Source organism: Miscanthus floridulus, chromosome 16 (genome assembly GCF_019320115.1).
Source record: "Miscanthus floridulus cultivar M001 chromosome 16, ASM1932011v1, whole genome shotgun sequence".
NCBI lineage: Eukaryota > Viridiplantae > Streptophyta > Magnoliopsida > Poales > Poaceae > Miscanthus > Miscanthus floridulus.
Window position 1 is genome coordinate 76,774,580 of NC_089595.1, and position 24,278 is coordinate 76,798,857.

At 44.5% G+C, this 24,278-nt stretch overlaps 1 protein-coding gene across 1 annotated transcript in view; it reads left to right on the top strand.

Moving 5' to 3' along the window:
* Positions 1-9,911: 9,911 nt before the first annotated feature.
* Positions 9,912-24,278, top strand: part of LOC136510867 (calcium-dependent mitochondrial ATP-magnesium/phosphate carrier protein 3-like) — a 48,167-nt gene continuing 33,800 nt past the window's right edge. The window contains exon 1 of the mRNA XM_066505178.1: positions 9,912-9,999. Within this exon, the coding sequence (XP_066361275.1) occupies positions 9,912-9,999 (88 nt within the window). The remainder of the gene's footprint in view (positions 10,000-24,278) is intronic.

The window sequence follows — 24,278 nt, forward strand, 5'->3', positions numbered from 1 at the left end:
TGAGAATCAAATTTTTGTTGAACAGCAAGCTCCCAATCTAAATATGCCTCTGGATCAACATTATCAGCAAAAGGTGGTAGACTAAATTTAATTTTAGTAAAAGGATCATTATTACCATGATTATTACCTGCCATACCGCGACGATTGAAGTTGAGGCGGCGACGGGCACCACCGTCAGCATACGCATCTTCATCACCAGCATCTTCATCATCAGCACGATAAGGTGGAGGGCGTTGCTCAAGCTGTTCAATGCGGGTGACCAGATTGTTCACGTTGCGCGTCAGCTCGGTCATAAGATTGCGTTGTTCAGTCATGAACGTTGCAAGCTCGCCCTTGGACACGCACTCATTGAAGTCCGTCGGAGTTCCTGCCATGGTTAGAAGATAGAAAAAGACAACACCAAAGTATTATCCCTATCAACTAAAAAGAAACAAGTGGTGGTGGTGAAAGTGGAATGCAAAATCACAAGCGGCTTACCACCATCTTGCCTGTATTCTTACCAACGCCAAACAGGAGCAAAACCAAAGTGGCGAAGCAATCTGTTGTTGAGCGTGGGTAACAGTTGCAAGATGAACCTGTGCTGACAGAAGAATATGTGGAGCTATGGGTAGGCACATAATATGACAGCAAGGATTAGCAATTAACGAGTGCAGAGTAGCGATTGTTCAATCTGGATCCAAAGTACAAATCACAGGTGCTGGCTAAGACGTGTCGAGACGTAGCGCAACAAGGTGAAAACAAAGGACGATCGAAAGAACTCACAGAACAAGCAAATAGCCCGGATTTCTCCTTTTTCCTGAATTTTTCCCGGATTTTTCCAAAAGGCACTAGTAGGAAACAAACTTTTTTTTTACTATTTTTTTTATACTTTTCTCTGAACAAGGATCACAAAAGATGCAACCACAAAAATTGGCACCTACAACTGAGGTGGGATGTGGTCTACAGAAATTCAGCACGTTCTCTGAAAAGCGTGCAAAAACTTTGACAATTTTTTTCTATATTTTCCTGAATTTTTTTGGCAATTCTGATGAAACCAAACAGGGCGAAGCTAGTTTGGGTCGGGTCCAAATGGTGTCAAGAAGCTGCACAAAAAATTTTAGATTTTTCTGATAAACGAGCGAAAAGTTATGCCTGTTTTACCGAAGGTATCTCAAGGTATGTTTTTCGGGAGGCACAACACAGCGGCGGCAGTTAGGGCAAAGCGTCCCTAAACTCTAACACCGATCACAGCAGTAGGTATTCGCCTGATGATGTAAGGAGGGCTGCGATGCAGGCAAAATAAGAGCGGCTGGCAACCTATCTAGGGTTTGCGCGGCGGCGAGAAGTTACACAAGGCGGCTAGCGGGGCAAGTCGAGTAATGTGGTGGCTTCGACTTGTTGTTTGGGAACGGTGGATGGGATAGCGGCGGAAAACAAAATCACAACAACGGGCGATTGAACTACGACCACGAACACAATCCTAAACCAGCAACAAGACTCGACCACGGACACAAACTCAACAACACGAATCTGAAACGAAATTGCAAAGGCACAAAGGGCGGTAGGACAGCGGAAATTGAAATATTTTTGGGCTTTTTGTGGACTCTAGGTAATGAACAAATATGAATCTAAGGCAAACGAGATTATACCTCGCGGTAAACCTGAAATATCTGATACCAATTGATGAGTACAGACCCGATCTTTCGAGAGGTAGCCGGTAAGTTCGATTTGTGGAGATCTCGATGTTGGCGATCCGGCTTCAAATCAGACACGATTCGAACCCTGCAACCGTTACACCACTGCTCCGTTGGTTATCAACCAAGCACAACTTGATTGCCTCGCCAAGAAGGCTTTTCCTGCAAGCGAATCGAAGAGCACAAGCAAGAAGGTAAAAACACGCAATCTGAAATTGCAAATATGAATGACGCGAATATCAATAGAGAGTTCAAGAACTCGGTTTCAAAGGACTAATCGACACAGTGGAGGAGATCAAGAACAGGGGCCCTGGATCACTGTAAAAGGATTTGTCACCACAGTTACAATGAACGATTCAGTTTCTCGATGGAAAACTAAACTCTAAACAAAACCCAATTGTGTAGCAGCGGTGGCGGCTGTGTTTATAGTCTAAGACTCGACCTAGGGTTGGGGACGGCCAGGGGTTGGGCGCCCACAACTTGGGCTTAAGGCCCGACACGATACATGGCCAAGTTGGCCCAAATAGGTGACGCGGCACCTTGCCGTGGTCACACAGAATGATCCACGGACCTTCTGGAGCTGGGACCAGATCCAAAACGACGGCGTCGTCGTCCCCTTTCCAACGTATCCAAGAACGGCCCGTTTCGATGTTGTATGAGGAAGTTATGACCGAAACAGTGACGACGTGTCTGCTGAATCCGAGGGTGACGTGGCAGCTGAGTTGGGAACGAATTGGAACTTGGGGAAGACCATGGTGTCGGTGTGTCCAGCGTGGCGACGTCCTCATCAATTCTTGGCTAAAACCGACAGTGATATGAACCAACAGTAAATACCTGAATATCAGTGTCGGTTAGTCCTATCACTGCCGGTTTTAGCTAAAAACCAGCAGTGATGGTCTATCACTGTCTGTCACTGCCGGGTTTTTAAAATTCAACAGTGATGAGGCCGACAGTGATGTCCAATTCTATAATAGTGTTATCAGCATTCCTACTACTAGTAGCCCATATTAACCCATGCCGCCGCACGGATATATAAAAGACAAACATTAGAGATTAGTTAAATTCAGGTCAGCAACTAACCAAATTTGTTTTCTGCCATCTTAAGTCGCTTGTTTATTTTGCTTGGTTAGCGAAGAATCCTCTATGTCACCCAACATCGTCATGAGCAACGTCCCTCCATTCCAATTTAGTTTGCGATACACCTAGATATACATTATATGTAAATATATAGAAAAAACTATGTTTCTAGAAAAGACAGAACAACTTATAATTTGAAATGAAAATAATATTATTTTTCATAATTGTAGAGTTAAGTAATTTAGATATAAATTTAGAGGATTATTTTAAATTATCTTTCTGTGATGCAGGTAATTTAGATGCAAATTTAATGGTTACTTTATGTATTTTTTTTATAATCACAAATGTCAGTCATTCTTTTAAAAAACCTGATATATCTTATTATGACTATTATTGGTGATGATGAATAAATTATATCAAATTAAAAGCTAGATATTTTTTATTTTTATGAGCATTTTTAGTATTTATATTTTCCTCTAACGCGTCTCATGAGAATTAAAATGGAGGTTTCGTTGGAAACCTACAATAATATTAGAAATATGATGATGATTTGAGTCTACCAAAATGATGGCTGTTTTTTTTTCTATTTTCTATGAGAATTTTTAGGGATTTCCCCTAATGTGCCTCTTGAGGATCGATGTAGAGTCTTGACTAAGCCTCCACTCACTGGGTTTTATTTGCTTGCCCACATCTATTGAGATGTTTTGCTTCATTTTTCTTATGACTTACATAGTACACTCGCCCTGCGTTCTTCCAAAATAATAAAAAAAAAGCACTGATGTACACTTCTTTTAGGCGAATAGGCCCCTCCATATGCAAAGAGCACGCCGTACTGTTGGCTCATCACCTCACTGGGCTTTAGTTCAGCTAGTTATACACCTTCCATGCATTTCAGCACCATGCATTGCCAAGAATCTACACAAGCTACTGGCTTTTTCATGTCCTTATAGCTTGGATACATGCACTCACAACGCCACGACATGATGATTGTGCTACACAAATGACGAATCAATTCCTTTTTATCCCTCTCATCTGCCTCCACCAACCTTTGTTTCGCTCTCTCGCGTCCTTGGTGAACACAACTGTGATAGGACGGCTGGATCGTCTGTTCGTCTCCTTTGCATCTCTGCCTTGCCGCTTTCCGGTGCCACTGTTCGTACTCAGGAACACGAGCGCATTTTTGCCGCAACTTTATTCAACTTTGTATGGCGAGTCCTAAATAAAAACTTTGTGCTAAAGGATGTCGATTGTCCACATTGTCGTCATGGACGTCTTGATTGCTCGATCGCTCAAGAAGGTAGGCGCCAAAGCTAGCTAGACAGGTAATATTCAGATCCGTGGTCAGAGATTCATCTTTGTCTTGGATCTTTATGCTCAATCAAATGCCCACTCATGCTCCAGCTTTCATGGTGCTCTCCCTTTTGTCTAAACTAACTCCATGCACTGGCACAGAGACAGCTAGACAGGGATGGAAAGGAAATAAAATTGCAAGGTTTTGCATGTGCCAATAGCATCATTTGGATGCATATGCATTCCGAATTCTGAACAGCATTCGCATCTCCTGTTTGCTGAACAAGTCTTCTCTTACAACAGCCTCTATGAGCTAACCTAGATGATCTAGTGTCCAAAAAAATTGTAAAAGAAATGGCTTAATTTTCAGTGGAGCTTGCTTCGATCAGCAACACCACGGTGGTCCTTATAAAAAAACCACAGTGGTCCATGGATCTACAGGTGCCAGTCCAACACTAGCGAGGCCTAGCAGCAAAGGAAAAGCGTTTGTATCCCATGCCCCTCAGACAAAAGAAGGGATGGTAGCGAAAGGGCTCATTGCATTGGCTCCTTTGATTCCATTTGAGATAATCTACTAAGCTAAAACTCTCTTTATTTCCTTGTCTTAGAAAAGACTCGTGAATGGCCTTGACTGAAAATGTTTAGTCGTTTGTTGCCAGTAATTATATAAAGTGCACAGGGTGGAATTTGATCAACTTATAAAAGTATTTACCTGCGATATGAGCTCAGGGTGCCCCTGCATCCTCAGTGTATTGCTATCGAGCTGCGTTTGGTAGTTGAAAATGAAAGCATGCATGTATCCGTTCCTTTTCTTGCAAGCAAGTAGCAGGTCACACGTTTTTTCTATATCTATGTTTTTAGTTTTCAAGAAAAAATAGTAAAATATACTTGCCAAAATTAGAGCATCTCTAATAATAATAGGTCCTATTCAGCAGGATTTATTGCTGCTGCGGCTGATTTATAGGACTAATTTGTTGTGAGAGAAAAATACTGTTCCCATGGCTGAAAAGTAGGGCTGATTTTTGCTGATAAGCTCAAGCGAATAGAGCATAAAATTGAGTCCTAAAATTCTGGTTTTGTTCGTTTAAAAAAAATCTGGTTTTGTAATATTTGTAGCCGTATTATTAAACTGCACGCATTGACCAGTTGAACCCAGACGTCGAAAAGGAGCAGGAAACAATTATTTTATTTAATTGTGCCTACTAAGATTCAAACCCGAGACCTCTGGCTTTGATTCTATATTGAGTTGCTTGCACCAACCAGTTCAATCTAAAAGTTTAAGCTGGTGGGAAAGATGGGCAATTCACTTTATATTTCGACAACCATGAATTGTCATCGTGGCCGGCCATCTTCAACACCCTAGCTCATATTCAAAATATTTAAAACAGAATCTTCATTGTATGCTCTACTTCCGATATTCTCAGATCAAAAAATATTGTCTGCAATTCTAGCGAATCTCCCATAGGGAGGTGCCAATGGTTGGGCCATTGCTGGACATCCCCATCATCAGAACTCACATCCAGCCTTCAAAACGAAATCTCTGTTGCCTGCTTCATCCCCCAGTATTCTCAGATCTAAAAATAGTGGCTGGAGATCCAATTCCAGCAAACCTTGAGGCAGCGGCAGGGGACATCAACCTCGAGGCGGTGGTAGGGGACGACAGGGAGCGCCGAGGAAAAAAGAATGGCGCCAAGTGCACCAACACCGACAAGGAGTCACTATAACACAACATACTTTTGCCGACACTTTCTATTGTAGGCAAAGGGCACCTTTGCCGACAGATAACCTCCTGCGAAAAGTTTTGCCGATAGTTTAGAAATAGTCGCGCTAGAAGCCGTCGGTGAAACTTTTGCCGACAGTTAATAGAATCCCCGACACTTTATGTGTAGGCAAACGGTCTACCTACGCCGACCGTTGAAACCTTTGCCGATAGTTAACCCTTTGCCGACAGTTAAGACCTACGCCGATAGTTAAGACCTCTCCCGACAGTTTGTATGTTAGCGAAACCATATCCAAGCATTTTATGAAACATGCCCTCGTTAGGAAGTAAACCATTGGCAAAACTATATAGCAAATATGGATATCAATTTAATTTGAATGATTTGACAAATCCACTTTTGTTCATAGAGAAGGCATCAGATTGAGCAAATTCACTTGATTTTATAGAAATAATATATTAAATATTTCATACATACATCAAATGGATATTGTAAGTCAAAGTGATGATCATAGTACACAGAGCCATGCACATACATGTCTAGGATATAGATTAGCCACTAGAAGACATATATAGACATATACTATGAGTCTTGTGCTAACTGATTATGGCTAAAGTTAAGAGATCAATAGATCATGACTCGGGCACAAAAGTGACATTCAACACTTCCATGTATTTGGCCTACATGATAGCAGGTGCAGAACAAAAGAATAGAACAACAATTCATGTCTTCTTGCAGCAATTCTATGACACTTCAGAATACTTCTTTCCTTGATGCACAAATGTGGTGTGTTCAGCTGAGCTTGTTCTGCAGTAGTGACATTTTGTATTTCTCATATGACTTGACGCTTCAATACATATGCAACATTATATTAGAAAGTTGTAACATCTAGAATTCAAAATTTAAATTAACAGATTTGTGGTGTAGAAATATTTCCCATCAAAGGGAATGGAGAATCCAGTATTTCTGAAAACCCCCACATGGACTTGCATTATTATCTAAACAATTCACCAACCCTACTGCACCTCTAGGTGTTTTGAAAGCAATAATTTAGCAAGACCTGGGTTGTCTCAACAACCAAGACTGCCATCTCCATCTCAACAAGCTACTGATGACCTATAGGTATTCTCATTTATCATTAGCAGATCTAAACTTAAAATCAGCCCAGCAGTGTGTTCATTAAAATAAAAGCATTATTATAGAACATTGACACTTGCTATATCAAATGATACCAATAGTATCTTTAGCTTTAGCTTTCAGAGCATATCAATTGCCTCCTTGTCCAGCTCCCGCCCCTGCTCCTTGTATGAATGATTAGCTCATATTTTTGAGCCTGCATGTTCAGAAAAGTGATCAAAATGTGGACAAATAAGAAACTGTTGTAGTGAACCCATCTAGTCTCACTACATATCAATTAGCAGGCCCTCCGAACTCTCTACCTGCAAGAGAAGAAGATAACAAGGGCTGATGAAAAAGGCAAACTGCTAACTGCGACACATTTTGTAACATGCATTTGAGTTGTAAAGATAAATGCATGGTTCATAAATTCATACAGGTGATTACATGTATAATTACAAGCACCAGTTATCATTTAACCAAAGAAATTAAAAAGCTAAGAAATGCTTCAACACAGAAGCTAATCCAGGTTACACTAAATATTGAATTACAAGCATCTATCACCACCTGGTAATCCAGATTTTTGAAGACATAGCTACATGGCCTTGTTGATATACATTGTACTTCCTGATGGATTTAGAAAGCCTGCTGAAACCTGAAAAAACATGGTGTGAGCATTCAGTTCTAATAACACTAATAAGAAATAAATAGACCAATTATCTAAGTTCTATTACCTTGCAATCAGAAATGATCACAGTGCAAGTTGCTAATAACATAACAAAGGTCAATAAGAGCAGCTTGTATAGTTAAGCTTGCTATCTCCTTAAGCTCAGTATGTCGAAATATTGACAACACTTGTTTAAACACCACTAACAAGTGAGCAGCTGAATGATATAGTATGATAAATAATCAGGAAAATATGTATTCTAGTGCACATAATTAGAACTGTATGATACTTGTATCTAAAACTGTATGATAAATAATCAGGACACATGATGAAGCTGCTTCAGGACTTGGACCAAAGAACTGAAATACCTAGCATCCTGAGAACAAATGGGAGTGCCTGCAGCAAACACAAATATATTCAAATTTGACTATGAGGATGAAACGCTAAACGATAAGCAACTCAGTTTTGCAGTGGAAAACATGATGCATAACACAAGGGTAAATAAACATTATATTAAAGGGAAAGCTAACTCTCGCCATCCTCCATTTGCCGCCAAGTTAATTTGGATCCAGATGGACATGCGAAGACGGCACATACACAATAAATCAGGTATCTAAAAAATTGAAGAGAAATTGGAATTACCAACATAAGATTTCAGGCAATCTAGATTCTACATTTCAGCAAAATAGAGTACACATTCGTAGCAGTAGGAGCATAGTTGTTTGAACTGGAACTGCAATGTGAAGGCTCAGGTTAGGGCAAATCGAAACCTAACTGAAGTTAGGAAAACACATGATCAGCAGGCAATAAACCGACACTAAAACTTATATAGAAGCAAACAACATAGTAAGTATGAATAAGTGAGAATCCAAAATTTGGATCCAAATCAACATGCGAAGATGGCACATACATAGTAAATCAGGTTTTTGAAAAAAATACAGAGGAATTGAAATTACCAACATAACATTTCAGGCAATCTAGACTCTACATTGCAGAAAAATAGAGTGCACATTCATAGCAGTAGGAGCATAGTTGTTTGAACTGGAGCTGCAACATGAAGGCTCAGGTTAGGGCAAATCAAAACCTAACTGAAGTTAGGAAAGCACATGATCAACAGGCAATAAACCAAAGAATTACCTTGAATAAAGGAAGAGGCACACATCAAATCGTTTATACTCTCACGTAAATCACAGGTCTTTGATAGGCTAAGATTGAAGATCAACTATATTTTTTGACCGCTAAGTGATCTCCGACGTAAAGCGGGTCATTCTCCTGCACCACATCTGGTAAGAAGCAAGCAACGGTTAGTAGCGCCTAAGCAAGATTTTAACGGAACAAGCATTTCATGCATAACACTTTTTAGGGAAAAAATGTATAACAATAGAGCATTTAAAAATAACTTAGAACTGCATGGTGTTCTTGATGGAACCCAAGACTGTAGATGGCAACAATATATAAAAATTGGTTCACGGTTCATTCCTAAGGACATAAAACTGGAGCAGTACTTAGCTAAGAATGTAGAGCAAATAAATCAATTGTTGGCAAGCTACAACGTCGTAGGAGGAATGTTTAAGGGTCACTTGGCGCAGCATGTAAGCTGAGGTCAACTTCAAAATTGGGTTTTGGTACAGCATCTGATGGGACTTCTATTGCTCAAATGTTCCTATAGAACTGGTAAGCACACCACACCACAATTTGTCTGTAGCTTTAGCACAAATCTGAGGACTTATCTCACAACCTTGTTCTGGCATGTAATACCGAAGCTAAAAATATTAGAACCTATCACACCCGATTTACATATGTTCAGCATGGTTCAACATTAGGGGCACAATTGAATTACACAATATAATGGAAGTGGAAGGGTGGAAACAGTCTCACCATTTATCCTTTTCCTTTTGCTGCGCCCTCTCATCCCCACTTCTACTCTGAGAGAGTAGCTGTGCTAGCCAACGCCGCCCAATCACCTGCACAAAGGGGAAAAGGTGGAGGGAGAGAGGATCTGGGGGAGGAGTTAGGAGACCGAGGAGGAGAGGAAGAGGATGACGTACCGCCAGATTCAGCGGGCGAGGTAAGGCACCACCGCTGCCGGCGATGACGAGGCCACGCACATGCTTGGTCAGCCGGCCTACGCCGGTCGTGGCTCGCGATGCATCCGGCATCATTGACATGAGGCAGCTAGGGTTTCATCGACCACAGTAGCACAGGCGGATCGATGGAAGGAGGCAGCGCCGGGTGGCACCCGCGTCGGCAGCCACCGGCAGGCCCTAGGCGCGTCATCGAGGAGGGGGTGCTGTCGGCCGTGGCAAGGGCGGCCACCCTCCGCACCGGCACAACACCCGGCGGGGGGCGCCATCGGCCCGTGCGGCCACGATGCGTGAGGAGGGCGTGGAGAAGGAGGAGGAGGAGGAGGAGGAGGAGGAGGGCAGGCGCCGCCACGTCAAGGGCCGGCGCTGCCGAGGTGCGATGGCACTGCCGTGGCCACGTCGGGAGAGCTGGGGAGGGAGAGAGAGCGCTACGGGAAAGGAAGAAACGGAAAGAGGGAGAGTGGAGGGGAGGAGATATTTTTACCCAGCGCGGGTACTCCTTGGCCGACACTTGCATAGTTGTCCTGTATAGGCTATGCCGACACTTTCTAAGTCTTCTAATTTTTGTCGACACTTTTTCTGCTAGCAGAGAAATGCCAACAGATAATTTATAGTCTTATAGTCTTATTGCCGACAGATGATTAGACATTAAAACGATATACAATTGCCAACACATAATATGTCGTCCAAACCTGCCTTTTGCCAACACATAAGTGTAGGCAAATGTGTGTCATGGTGTAGTGAGTATCGGTCATCGTGTATCTTGCACGTGGATACCCATTTTTTCTAGAGCTGCTACGACATTTGGAGTTAGGATAAGAAATTATTGGAGCGTGTTTTCTTTCTTTATGCCAAAAGATAAGGTCGGGAGTGGGTTTACCAAATTGTTGATGATGCTCTTATTGAAGAACAGCACAATAGGTAGCACGAAGTAATTCAAAAAGTACATTATAAGGCAAACTCACAGAGTCTCGTTGTATCCTTCCTAACAACTTCTTTAATTAGATGTCCAAATAATGTAATTCTCTATCCGGATTTTTCTCTAGCTAAAGATAATGGGTTGTTATATGGTGGAAAGATATGGAGTGATTTTTATTCAAATGACTTCAAATAATGATTAGAGAGTGAGTTTGAAAGATTATTGGAGATGCTCTAAGAGCAACTTCAAGGGTCTCTTTGTATCCCTCCTGATTGATAAGAACATATATTTTGATGGAAAAATGCCCTCCTCCAAAAGTCTTTCCAAAATGTATTCTCTAAATCATTATTTGAAAAGACACTTGAGTAAACATTGCTTTCTATAACTTTGTATCATCCAACAACTTTTCTATATCTTATACTCACTCTGGATAGCCATCCTTGATCTCCATCTTCGGCTAGCGAGAATTAAGGAATAGAGGATGCCTATATTTGAAGGTTAAAGAGACTGTTGGAGGATATATTTTCACCAAAATCTCGATTTCTATAAATTAGAAACGATATAAAGAGTCTCTTTGAGATTCTCTTAGATCTCTACATGTTGTCATTCTTTATTCTGGATTTCTCGTTGGCCAAAGATGAGGAGCGGGGTTGACTCTCTAGAATATGCATATGATATAGAAAAGTTGTTGAGAGATGAAAAGATATAGAAGATAATTTTTTTTTTCAAATGACTCTCCAAATAATGATTTAGAGGTGTTCATAGGGGTAGGGTTTACGCACGTGTGTTCATAGAGGTGAGTGTACGTGCGTGTTGTGGACGTCTGCATTCTAACGTGTAATTTTCAAAAGAGAGAGAGAGAGAGAGTGAGATGCTCTAAAACCCTGGAATATTCAGAGTTCTGTGATTGGAACATATATGACTATCGTCCGAAGAAACATCCTGCATGCTCTTTTTACCCGATACACGGTGAGGTTCTCTCTTAGTGCATCTGTCAGCAAAGAGCTTACCACGACAGTTGGGAAAGAACGGTGGTTCAGTCTGCAAGCTCGATGAGACAATGACCAATGTGCGATAAAAAGTGTCAAACCACAGGAGATAAAATTTGGTTAACGACAACTACATGGCGAAAACCACTCCGTCGATCGAACCTGGAGGCAGAAACACGCAATTATACACGAGACTTTTTTTTTTGGCAAAAGAAGTATGGAGAAAAAAGTGCAAATAACCCTGGAAAAAGAGAGAGAAAGTGCAATAAATAATTGAGGATAGAAACAAGTAGCTAGGAAGGCGCCATATGCATGTATGCATCTTTCTGCTTTCCTACGATGTATTTGCAGGCGTACGAGAACTGACGACGTCTACCGTCGGAGTTCAGCTAAGGGTCATCTTCAGAGCAAATAAAGGAGGACAGCCAGCGAGTGCTCAGTGTGTCATGTTGGACGAACGGGACAGCCCGGGCAGCACGCACGGGCACGGCACGGCGGACGCGGTGACGCCGGGCCGCCGAAGGACAGGGACGGCACGGCACTGCTTCGTTTCCCGGCATATGTAAAGTGAAGTGCTGCACTGCTGCTGCCATTACTAAAGTGAGCGAGTGAGCTTTCTCTGCTTCTCGGGGACGGAATAACGACGGATGGACGGGATGCTATGTGTGATGAACCTAGACGCAGTTGAGCTCAAGGGAGAGGATAAATACACTAACTTTTTTTTAGATTAAGGAAAAAAAACATCTGCCCTCCAACATGTACAGCCACACGATACAGAAACGGCACTGAGGCCAAACCGAAAACGGTTACACAGTCCAGAAAGTCTCAGATGTTGCGTGCATGCTGCTTGCTCATCATCTCATGCACACATACAAAGAGTCATGTGTCATGCACTTCGTATTAGTTGCAGCTGTTGCCAGCATCCACTACTGGAAACAGGGCCTTTGCCGAGTGCAAACTGCTTTGCCAGAGTATCAAAAATCGGGCACTCGGCAAAAAATTGCACTCGACAAAGAATTCTTTGCCGAGTGCCGGACACTCGGTAAAAAATGACACTCGGCAAAGTACTTCTTTGTGAGTGCCAGGCTCTCGGCAAAAGCGCGGCACTCGGCATAGACTGCCCCGCGGAAGAGTGTTCGGCCACGTCCTTCTTTGCCAAGTGGCTGCTGTTAGGCACTCGGCAATTTTTTTTTAGAAAATACTTTGCCGAGTGCCCCTAACACGGTGATCGATAAAGATTCAATATTTTTTTTTGAAATGTCTTTGCCGAGTGCTTAACAACTTCGACACTTGACATAGGGAGGATTTAAAAAAATTACATTTTTTTTGAAATACCTTTGCCAAGTGCCCCTGTGAAGGCACTCACCAAAGAGGAAATTTCTAAAAAAAATTCAAAAATCCTCTTTGTCGAGCGCCTTATTCTTGGCACTCGGCAAAGACCCCCTTTGCCGAGTGCCATGCCCCGGCGCTCGACAAAGTTTTTTTTGTTTTGTTTTTGGCCTCCAAATTTTTTTGTGCAGCCCTTTTAAAGTACCAGGAACTCCTCGTTAGAATTTGAGGATTTTTGTGGCTTTTTTTATATATTTAGTTACTTTATTTCGTTTACTTGAATTTTTTCAAAAAAATATAAATTTGAACTGCACGTGGTACGAATAATGAAATTTATTGATTCAAAAAATGATAGTCATGTTACTGAGTGTAGTGTGAGGCCGTATCCAGAAACGGTCCCAAAATTTCGAACATCTTGTTCACAAAACATGTCCGCGAACTTGCGTGCGAAGTATTTTTAAATTCTATAAAAAGCAAACGAAGTCCAAAAATTATGAAACTTGTTGAGATGTCATGATATCATATGTGGAGGCTATGATAAAAATTTCAGAAAATTTCGTGTAGGTTATCACGTACGATGCTTACAATCAGGACATATCTACATATGTCTTGGTTTGTAAGCATCGTACGTGACAATATGCACGAAATCTTCTGAATTTTTTATCATAGCCTCCACATATGATATCACGACATCTCAACAAGTTTCATAATTTTTGGACTTCGTTTGCTTTTTATAGAATTTAAAAACACTTCGCACGGCAAGTTTGCGGTCATGTTTCGTGAACAAGATGTCTGAAATTTCGGGTCCGTTCCTGGGCCTCACACTACACTCAGTAACATGACTATCATTTTTTGAATCATTAAATTCCATTATTCGTACCACGTGCAGTTCAAATTTATATTTTTCAAAAAAATTCAAGTAAACGAAATAAAGTAACTAAATATATCAAAAAGCCACAAAATATCCCAAAATTCTAACGAGGAGTTCCTAGTACTTTAAAAGGGTTGTACAAAAAATTTGGAGGCAAAAAACAAAAAAAAACTTTGCCAAGCGCCGAGGCATGGCACTCGGCAAAAGGGGTCTTTGTTAAGTGCCAAGAATAAGGCGCTCGGTAAAGAGGTTTTTTGATTTTTTTTAGAAATTTTCACTTTGCCGAGTGCCTTTACATAGGCACTCGGCAAAGGTATTTCAAAAAAAAATCTATGCCGAGTTGCCTCCTTTGCCGAGTGCCTCCCTGATTCGACGCTCGGCAAAGGGGCGGGTGGGGGCACTAAGGCGACTTCGGCCGGGCAGTCCAAGCCACACAAACAGACAGCCCTCGCATGCGCCGCTCCCAGCCAACGTCGCCCCGTGCCGCCGCTCCTGGCCGTCCCCGCGCCACCGTCCTCCAACACCGGCCCGCCCCCTCGCCGCACGCCGCCCTCCCCTCCCCGTGCACTGCGCCCGCCAGCCACCGGGCTGCCGCCGCCGCGCGTGCCGCTCACCGCAGCCCTTCCCCGCGCCGTGCGCCGGCGCCTGCCCCCGCCCCCGCGCCCGCGTGTGGCCGAGTGAAATGACCTGATTTCCGCGATGGGAAATCCACAGAGCCGAAGTGTAATAAGACCGTTGTAGATCATATTACCCAAATTTCTAGTTGAATACCACATCCATACAACGATAATATCAGAGTACAAATAGTGCAGAATTATATAATTTATTACATCGACGCATTGGCGGAATCAAAAGTAGCATTCATTCAGAACAGCTTGAAGATAAGATCGTCAAACTCGAGCGTAGGCACGAACCCTTCAACCGTCAAACTCCTCGGAGCTATACTCCTCAGCAGAACCTATGTGCCAAAATTTATCAGTACAATTGTACTGGCCACTCCCACCATATGAGCATTGCTTTATGGAAATTGGATGCAAGTTGGATATATTCAAAAGGAACCTATAAGGCTGGGGTTTTCTATGTTTAGCATATCAAGTATATAATAATAGTTGGTCAAGTTTTAACACCATTCCCACACACATTCCACCCCATTCCCTTTCCAGAGCCAGGTTTCGATCCTGGGATCGATATACCACCATCCACACCAACACCATACCATCGCTCAGTCGATAGGCCAATTCCCTCTTAGCACTGTCTCAAGGCCTGTAGCCCCTGGCTACGACCGACACTCTCACGAGGGAAGAAGTGAAGGACTCATCTCATTATCTAGTTTAAGCGAAACCCCGAAAAGGTCCATAGCCGACAAGTCGACACATGTATCGATCGATCAACCATACACTCTGCAGAGGTTTTACATAACCACAAGATCCGCCTTCCTCGCTGACCGTCGTCAACTGGGCTGATTTCGGCCGCTTGCTAGCCTAGGATAATGCCACTCTACCATTCAGCCCTGGTACACCCCAAGTCTAGTCTGGGATGGCTAAAACTATGAGTCATGAGCTAGGTCAACAAGGTCTCCATGAAGTCTTGGAAGGGTGTGGGAAAAATCCTCCGCGCCCCGTACCTCCTTACACTGTCCGCTATCAACCTAGCAGTAGTGGCAATATCCTACCAAGTAGTCCGGCCGTCCCGCACCATATAGGGCGAGTAGTACGTAAGGCTTCTCGGTGAATCTAAGTACTAGTAAGTCCTTAGGGATGACCAAGCCAGAATGTCTTCATCAGGGTTTCCATTTCTCGTGCCACCACAGCACCTCCACCCTGGGCTCCTCCCATCACAGGTTCACACCCAGGACCACCTCATATACCATTTACCCACCACAGGTATCCATTTCCAGGGGTGCCCAGGTAGCACCACATGGCAAGACTTGCCCCAGGCTCGTCATATACTCCAACTTGGTCGACACAACCCTCACCCTCCACACACCCAAGTCACACACGCAACACTCTCCCTATAGTCCAGATAACACAAGTTTCCACCATGCATGTAGTATAAGCGTAGTAGAAGTATAAGTAATGAAATATATAGCAGTAAGCGTGTGTCTAGCCTAATAGCAGGGTATGCATGGGTAAGGTTGCGTCAAGGTAAAGGCCTTCAAGTAAGCAAACTGCCATGCAAGTCCTATCATAGTAAGATTGTAGCAGTAAAGTAAAGCAATAGCAGTTTTATATTAGCCATGCGTAATAGGTGCTACGAGATTGGGTGGGATGTGGCACCTTCAGTGTAGTCATCTCCGTTCTCCTCACAGTACTCACGATCCTCGTCCGTCTGGTTCTCCTTCGATTCTGCAACGATCATATTATAGTCGCATTAGCGACGTCTACAGAATAGCACAAAGAAGCAATGAAAATTCAAAAGAGCCAAATGCACTCAAACATGGGTTCATTGCATAAAGCTCGATTTTAGATGAATTTTGGTCCTGGTTTCATATTTTTCTGAGGTCGTATGAATTAGTTATGAATTTCCGAAGTTTAATTCCTCTCTAAAAATAGAAAAAGGCTGAATTAATCCTGGGCTGACACGTGTCACGCTGTGACTGGTCCACGTGGCATGCTGATGTCAGCATGACATCATCATCTTGATTCCGAGCTGACAGGTGGGGTCCTGATGACGTCAGCTTGATGTCATCAACGTCATCCGTTCCGACAGGTGGGGCCAGGGTCTCTTGGGTCACTGACCTGTGGGTCCGGTCAGAGTCAACGTCAAGTCAACGGGTGAGTCAATAGTCAATGGGTCAGGGTCACTGATGCGTGGGGCCAGTGCTGCTGATGTCAGTAGCTGACATCATCGTGACGTCAGCATGACGTCACCTTGTCTGTGTAGATACTGACAGGTGGGACCCGCTTGACGTCATCATGATGTCAGCATGACGTCATTTGCTGACGGGTGGGTCCGAAGTCTCTGTGCCGCTAACATGTGGGGCCAGGTCAACCGTCAACGTTGATAGGTCAACGGTCAACACGGACCGGGTCCGAACTGGGCCAGGTCGGCCTGGACATGTGGCAAGCTGTGGCGCTGCCACGTCGTAGCCATGGGCCTCCACTAGGCTTCGTCTACCGTTTGGCCTGCATTGCGTGGCTCACGGTGGACTCAGGTTCACGGTCCATGGACCGTTGGCAGGTCTATGGTGGACCGAGTCCACCCTCTTTCCCTTTTGGCTTGGCTCACGTGCACCGAGTGCAGGCGTGTGCGGCCGGTGAGGGGAGGCCTCTGCTTCCATCCCCGGCGTGCTCCCGCCGGTGGTGGGCTCACCGGTGTGATCCTACGATGGCGTTGGCGTCCAATTAATGTGGGGGAAAAGCTTCCCCAGGCCATGGCGAACACGATGGTGAGGTCTAGGTGGCGGCTGGGGCTTTCTAGGGCATTGGCCATGGCAGTCGATGGCTTGAGCACGACGGTGTACGGGGATGGCGTGGTGGCAGCGGCAAAAGCCGGTCATTTGGTGCACGTGAGCGTCACGGTGCCCCAGTGGGCTCGTCGGGCAGGTCGAGGGGACTTCTAGAGCCTCCGGTGGCCTTGGCCACGGTGGCGGCTTGATTCGGCCATGGCGGTGGTCCAGTGGTGAATGGCGTAGGCTAGGTGGCATAGCAGCGGTCCTCTTTTCTCACGTATGAGCGCGTGGTATGCTTGTTCCTTGGCTAGTGTGTGCGTGCGTGTGTACCCAGAGGCTGGAGACGGCCTTGGCCTACGCGCTCCCGGTGTGGAGCGCCATGGCTGAAACAGCGAGGTCTGGCGGTGAGCAGGGGAAGACTGGGGCTCACCGTTGGTGTCATGGAAGATAGGATGGTGATGCAGTGGTGGGTTGTGGCCGTGTCGAGATGAAGCCATGCAGTGCCGAGCAGCGTCGACGTGGAGGATCAAGGCATCGTCCCCCGCTACAGCGGCACCAGCGATGTCGGACGGCTTCGGCGCTCCTTCTTCTTTCTTCGATCCCCTCTCTCTCTTGGCTCGGGTGTGCGGTGGATGGCCACAAGGTGACGGCGGGGCACGGGGACGCGTTTTGGGCAACCGGGGCCGGGGCTCTTATAGCCAAAGCTCCACGCCACCCATGGCAATCAACATCGTGCGGTGGGAAGATGCATGCTGCATCCGACGGTGGCGCGAGGTTGCATGAGCGCGGCGCAAGGGGGAGCAAGGCCATGCCCCAGGCGTGACCCCCTGGCCCGCTCCTGCCAACACTGTCGGCCTTCGGTCGCGTGGGTGGTTGAGGCGTGGGCGCGAAGAAGACGACACTTTGGCATTGTGCGACTGACATGTGGGGTCCTGTGGCAGTGGCAGCAAGGGAAGCGGGGAGGCGCGCGGGCGTGAGCGACGCGCCGGGCTGCAAGCTGGGCTAGCCGTGTGAGTTGGGCTGGCCTGCTGCTGCGCGCGCTAGCTAGGCTGGCTGGCTGCTGCGTGCTAGCGGGCCAAGCAGGCCGAGCCAACTACGGGCCTTCTTCTTTTCTTTTTCCCTTTTTTTTGTTTTATTTTTCTTCTCCTTTGTTTAAATTTCAAATTGATTTGAAATTTGAATTCAAAATTGGTGTACCTTATTCATTGGAGTTTTAGATATGAGGCCCACAACATTCTTTTATATATATATATATTAGGAATTTATTTAGCTATTTTGTATAACAAAAATTAGGTGTAGTTTTGTTATACAAAAATGGAAATAGTTTTTCTTTAAACATTTATTCTTTGGTTTGAGTAATAATTACTTTATGGTGTATTTCTTTAAAAGAGTTGTTAGGCATTACATAAAACAGGTGAAAATCCAAATCACCATTTTAGTTAACAATGTATGCTATGTTTCATTTGTAAGTATTTAAATAAACATGATTAACATATGGCATGCCATGCTTATGTGTTGACTTGGGTTGGGGTTAGACCTAATGCATCTCTTAGGTTGGGTTTCTATACATGACACTCATCAACCCATGGGAGTTTTTGAGAAAAAATTTGTAGTTGGTATTTTTGGTGTATGGATTTTTGGGTTGTTACAGTCCTACCCCCTTAACAGAATCTCGTCCCCAAGATTAAAGCGTAACGTACTCTTCGAAGAGGTAAGGATATCGTAGCTGTCGACGAAATATGGTCGGCAGTCTACCTAGGGGTATGCCCAAGATAGTAGATTGTCGGTAGACAGATGCACAAGCCACAAACAAGACGGTGACGCAAGACAGACATGAGGTTTTATCCAGGTTCAGCTGCCAAGAAGGCGTAACATCTATGCCCTGTGTCTGATTTATATTGCTGTATGTCAATGAGAGATGTTTTTAGAGGGATCCCCTGCCCGCCTTATATAGTTCGGGGGGTAGGGTTACAGATCTAGAAACCAATCCTAGTCAGTTACAATTGCCATATGTGGCCGGATAAGGATTCCTATTCTAACCGACCAGGATCCTGCTTGATCGCCAAATCCGCCTTGACTCCTTGTGCGGGACTCCGATCAGGTTGGCTGGGCCGCACGTTGTCTTTTGGGTGGACCGGACCCATCGATCTGGGCTGGCCCAAGCTTAGCCGTAAGGGTATAGGGGTTAATACCCCCACAGTAGCTGGAGGTCAGACTCTTTCTTCCATGTTGCTTCTCTCTTAGTGTGGTTGCTCCATTAGATCTTACACATAGGAATGGTTTTACTTCGGGTCTCTTGGTATCTCTTCCCAAAATTCTGATAGGATGTTCTTTATACTCGAGAGTGTCTTGAATGTCAAGTGTATCAGTTGGAACTACTTCATTAGGCACTCTCAAACATTTGCGTAGCTATGAGACATGGAATACGGGATGTACACCCACCAATTCCTCAGGTAGCTTAAGTTTGTAGGTGAGCTTTCCAATCCTCTTGCAAATCTTGTATGGGCCAACAAATCTAGGGGCAAGCTTTCCTTTCACATGGAATCTAACAGTTCCACGTAGCGGGGATACCTTGAGATAGATGAAGTCTCCCACATTGAACTCAAGTTCTCTTCTTCTTTTGTTAGCATAGCTCTTGTATCGACTTTGGGCAATTCTCAAATTCTCGTTCACTTGAGCAACTCCTTCTTTGGCATCTTGAATCTTAGCGGAGTCAAAGAATGATCTTTCTCCCGGTTGGGACCACATCAAAGGTGTCTTATAAGGTCTGCCACACAAAGCTTCAAATGGCGACATCTTGATACTGGCTTGGTAGTTGTTGTAAGAGAACTCTACGTTGGGTAGGCATTTCTCCCAATCAGAGCCATAATTCAGTACACTAGCGCGAAGCATGTCTTCTAAGATCTGATTTACTCGTTCTGTCTGTCCATCTGTCTATGGGTGATAAGCGGTACTAAAATCAAGTTTGGTTCCAATGGACTTATGCAGAGCTTCCCAGAATTGGGACACAAACTGAGGATCATGATCAGATACAATACTAGAAGGAGCTCCATGCAGTCTGAGAATATGCTCAACATATAGATCTGCTAATTTTTCGGCATCGGTCTTGGTCTTAACTGGTACAAAGTGAGCAATCTTGGTCAAACGATCAACAATCATCCAGATAGAATCATTACCTTTCTATGATCGGGGCAATACAACTACGAAATCCATGGATATGCTCTCCCATTTCCACTTGGGAACGTCAAGAGGCTTAAGCAATCCTGCAGGCCTTTGATGTTCAGCCTTGACTCTATTACAGGTGTCACATCGTGCCACATGTCCTGCAATGTATGTCTTCATGCCTTTCCACTAGACGTGTTTCTTCAAGTCTTGATACATCTTTGAACCTCCAGGGTGAATACAGTACTTGGAATCATGAGCTTCTGACAGAATTTCCTCTCGTAGTACTAGGTCAGATGGAACACAGATTCTGTTCTTGAACCAGATGGTTCCTTATTCATCTTCCTGGTGGTTGGTCTTGTAGCCTAGTTTCATCAGACCATGGAGATATTCGATCTCTTCACAACTTTTCTGAGCTTGACGGATGCAATCTATGAGATCATACTGTATGCGGAGCTCATTCAACAAGCCATGCAGTAGTATCTCTAGTTGGACATCATCAATCTCTTCCTTGAGCTCAGGTGGTTTGGATTCAGTGATCAAAGTGTGACAATAACTCCTGCGACTGAGAGCATCTGCAACTACGTTAGCTTTTCCCGGATGATAGTGAATTTCCAGGTCATAATCCTTGATCAACTCTAGCCATCGGTGTTGCCTCATATTCAAATCTTCTTGAGTGAAAAAGTACTTCAAGCTCTTGTGATCGGTGTAGATGTCACACTTGTTGCCTATCAAGTAGTGTCTCCAGATCTTCAAGGCATGCACAACTGCTGCTAACTCAAGATCATGAGTAGGGTAACGGTTCTCATGTTCTTTCAACTGTCGAGATGCATATGCTATCACTCTTCCTTCTTGCATCAATACACAACCAAGTCCTTGACTGGATGCATCACAATAGACCATGAAATCTTTGCTGATATCAGGCAATGCTAGCACAGGAGTTGTGGTAAGCTTCGGCTTTAGTTCCTGGAAGCTTTGTTCGCACGTGGGCGTCCATTCAAACTCCTTAGTCTTCTTCAGAAGGTTGGTCATTGGACGGGCTATCTTGGAGAAGTTTTCAATGAATCGGCGATAGTATCTAGCCAATCCCAAGAAATTTCTAATTTCTGTCACATTACAGGGTTGATCCCACTCTTTCACGGCTTCAATCTTGGCTGGGTCAACTGTGACACCTTCAGCTGATAGTACATGGCCTAAGAAGGCAACTTCCTGTAGCCAAAATTTGCATTTACTGAACTTTGCATAGAGCTGATGTTGGGCTAGTTTTTCCAGTACAGTTCTCAGATGATGTTCGTGTTCTTCAGCGATGGATGATTAGACAAGGATGTCATCAATGAATACTACCACAAACTTATCCAGATCCTCCATGAAAACCTTATTCATCATGTTCATAAAGTAGGCGAGAGCATTCGTAAGTCCAAAGGACACCATGGTGAACTCAAACTGCCCATACCTAGTCACAAAAGCTGTCTTCGGGATGTCACTCTCTCGAACCTTCATCTGATGATATCCAGATCTGAGATCAATCTTGGAGAAATACTTGGCACCTCAAAGCTAATCAAGCAGATCATCAATCCTTGGCAGGGGTACTTGTTCTTGATGGTGACTGCGTTCAAGTTCCAGTAATCAATGCACATTCTCATTGAGCCATCCTTCTTCTTAACAAACAGAACAGGGGATCCTCAGGGTGAAGCACTGGGTCTGATATATCCCTTCAAGATGAGCTCATCAAGCTATTTCTTGAGCTCAGCCAGTTCATCAACTGACATGCAATAGGGTCTCCTAGCAATGGGTCCTGTTCCCGGCAAAAGATCAATAATGAACTCTACATCACGGTCTGGTGGCATGCCTGGTAATTCTTCAGGGAATACATCAGGGTAGTCTCTGACCACAGGCACATCATGAACTATCTTGTCCTCCTTCTGTGATTCTAAACTGGCTTTAAGGGCACATAGGATAGAAGTGGACTTTCCGAACTGGGGTTCACATCTAATAACTTAGCCTGATGGGTGGGTCACTTGGACATATCTAGGTGAACATGATATGATACCTTGGTGAATGGTTAACCAATCCATACCTAAGATGACATCTAGGTTTGTGGAAGGTAACAGGGTTAGGTCAGCTTTAAAGATAAGACCCTCAATGGTAAGACTCACTCCCTTACAGATGTGGGTGCATTTTAGGTCTCCTAAAGGTGAGCTGGTGATAATAGGCTTTCCACATGGGGTTATAGGCATGTTATGCTCTCATGCAAACTTGGATGATATGTAAGAACAAGTTGCTCCAGAGTCAAATAGAACTGATGCTGTATTGCCATTAACTAAAAACATACCATACACAACGTCAGGGGTGGCCTGTGCTTCCTCGGCGTCCAGATGGTTGAGACGTCCATGGGTAGCAGATCCCTTGAACTGAGACTTCTGAGCAGCTGAGTTCTGTGGGCACTCAGTGGCTTTGTGACCCAGTTGGCCACAAGCGAAGCAGGTGAAAGGCGTACCGCCTGTAGGGGTTGGCACGGGTGCCTTCTAGTTTCTAGTGCTTGGTGCAGGGTGGTTCTATGCTGGGCGTTCATTCGCTGAGCGGGGACGATTGAAACAGTCCTGAGCATTGCGGTCCTGAGCATAATGGACCCAGGTGTAACGATCCTGAGCAGGGTGGGAGTATTTGGCGATGTAGCCTCCACTACCCCTACTCGATCTAGGGTTTTCATCCCTATTGTGGTGATAGCGTTCCCTAGGTGGTGCGTCTCTATGGAACCTCTTGCGATCATGTCCACGAAAGGACTCCTCAGGCCTACGCTTCCTCTCCCTGTACTCCTCTCTAGCTTTAGCACGATCTTTCTCGATCTGGATGCAGTGATCCACCAGAGCACGCAACGTGTTACTCTTAATACCGCCAAACTTCAGCTTGATGTGCGGGTTAAGTCCCTTGCAGTAATAGTATAGCTTTTCCTTCTTAGAGTTCACAACATAGGAAGGTGCATAGTGCAGAAGGTTGGTGAAACGAGTAGTGTACTCAGTCACCCTATCCTTTCCCATCTTGATGTTGCGGAACTCCTCAGCTTTGGCCTCCATGATACCCTTGGGAATGTGATACTCAGTGAATGCTTTGGCGAACTCATCCCATGAGATGTTGGTAGGGTCCTCATGGGAATCACTGAAACTATCCCACTAGGCGCGTGCAGCACCTGTGAGCTAGTGTGTGGTAGCTCCAACACACTCATCGTCGATGAAAGTAGTGAGGTCAAGCTTCTTTTCCATCTCCTTGAGCCAGTCATCGGCTACAAGTGGGTCAGGGTCGGTGCCATCATATGTTGGTGACCTTAGCTTCAGAAATCCTTCTAGCTTCCTTTGGAAGTCATTCTACTGACCTTCCTGGTGACGGTTTGCTCCATTAACAAGGGCTGCAAGAAGTTGGGTCTGTTGTGCCATCACTTCTGCCAGGTTCGGTGGTGGTGGTCGCGGAATGTTCTCCTTAGGCGGCGGGGTATTCTCTAGGTTGAAGGGTATCCCTCCACCTCCACGGCCACGGCCACGGTTGTTGCCACCACACCCCCCATTTGGTTCGACTGGTTCGGGGGTGGGCACACATCCATGGTTCATTAGATGATTAGATCGGTGGTTCGGCATCTGCAACACGGATCATAGGATTTTTAGTGATCGTGCCATAAGTGCCTTTAATTTAGTATGATTACATGATTTTGACGATTTAAAGAAAAATATTTATACTATCCAACACTCATTACAAAGAAGCAATAAGATCCATAAGATGCAATAAGATCCAAAAACATTCATTACATGGGTTTTATTATATAGCATCATCTCCAGTAGCTACACTTGAAGACTTGCGAGAATCGTACTACACATTAGTGTCTCATATTACATCTCATAAGGGGTACACTTATGGAAGCCACTGACATGACTCATGACCACGCAGAGTCATCTACTCTAACTCATACACCGCAGCTAGGATACGACTGTTCTCGATCTCGA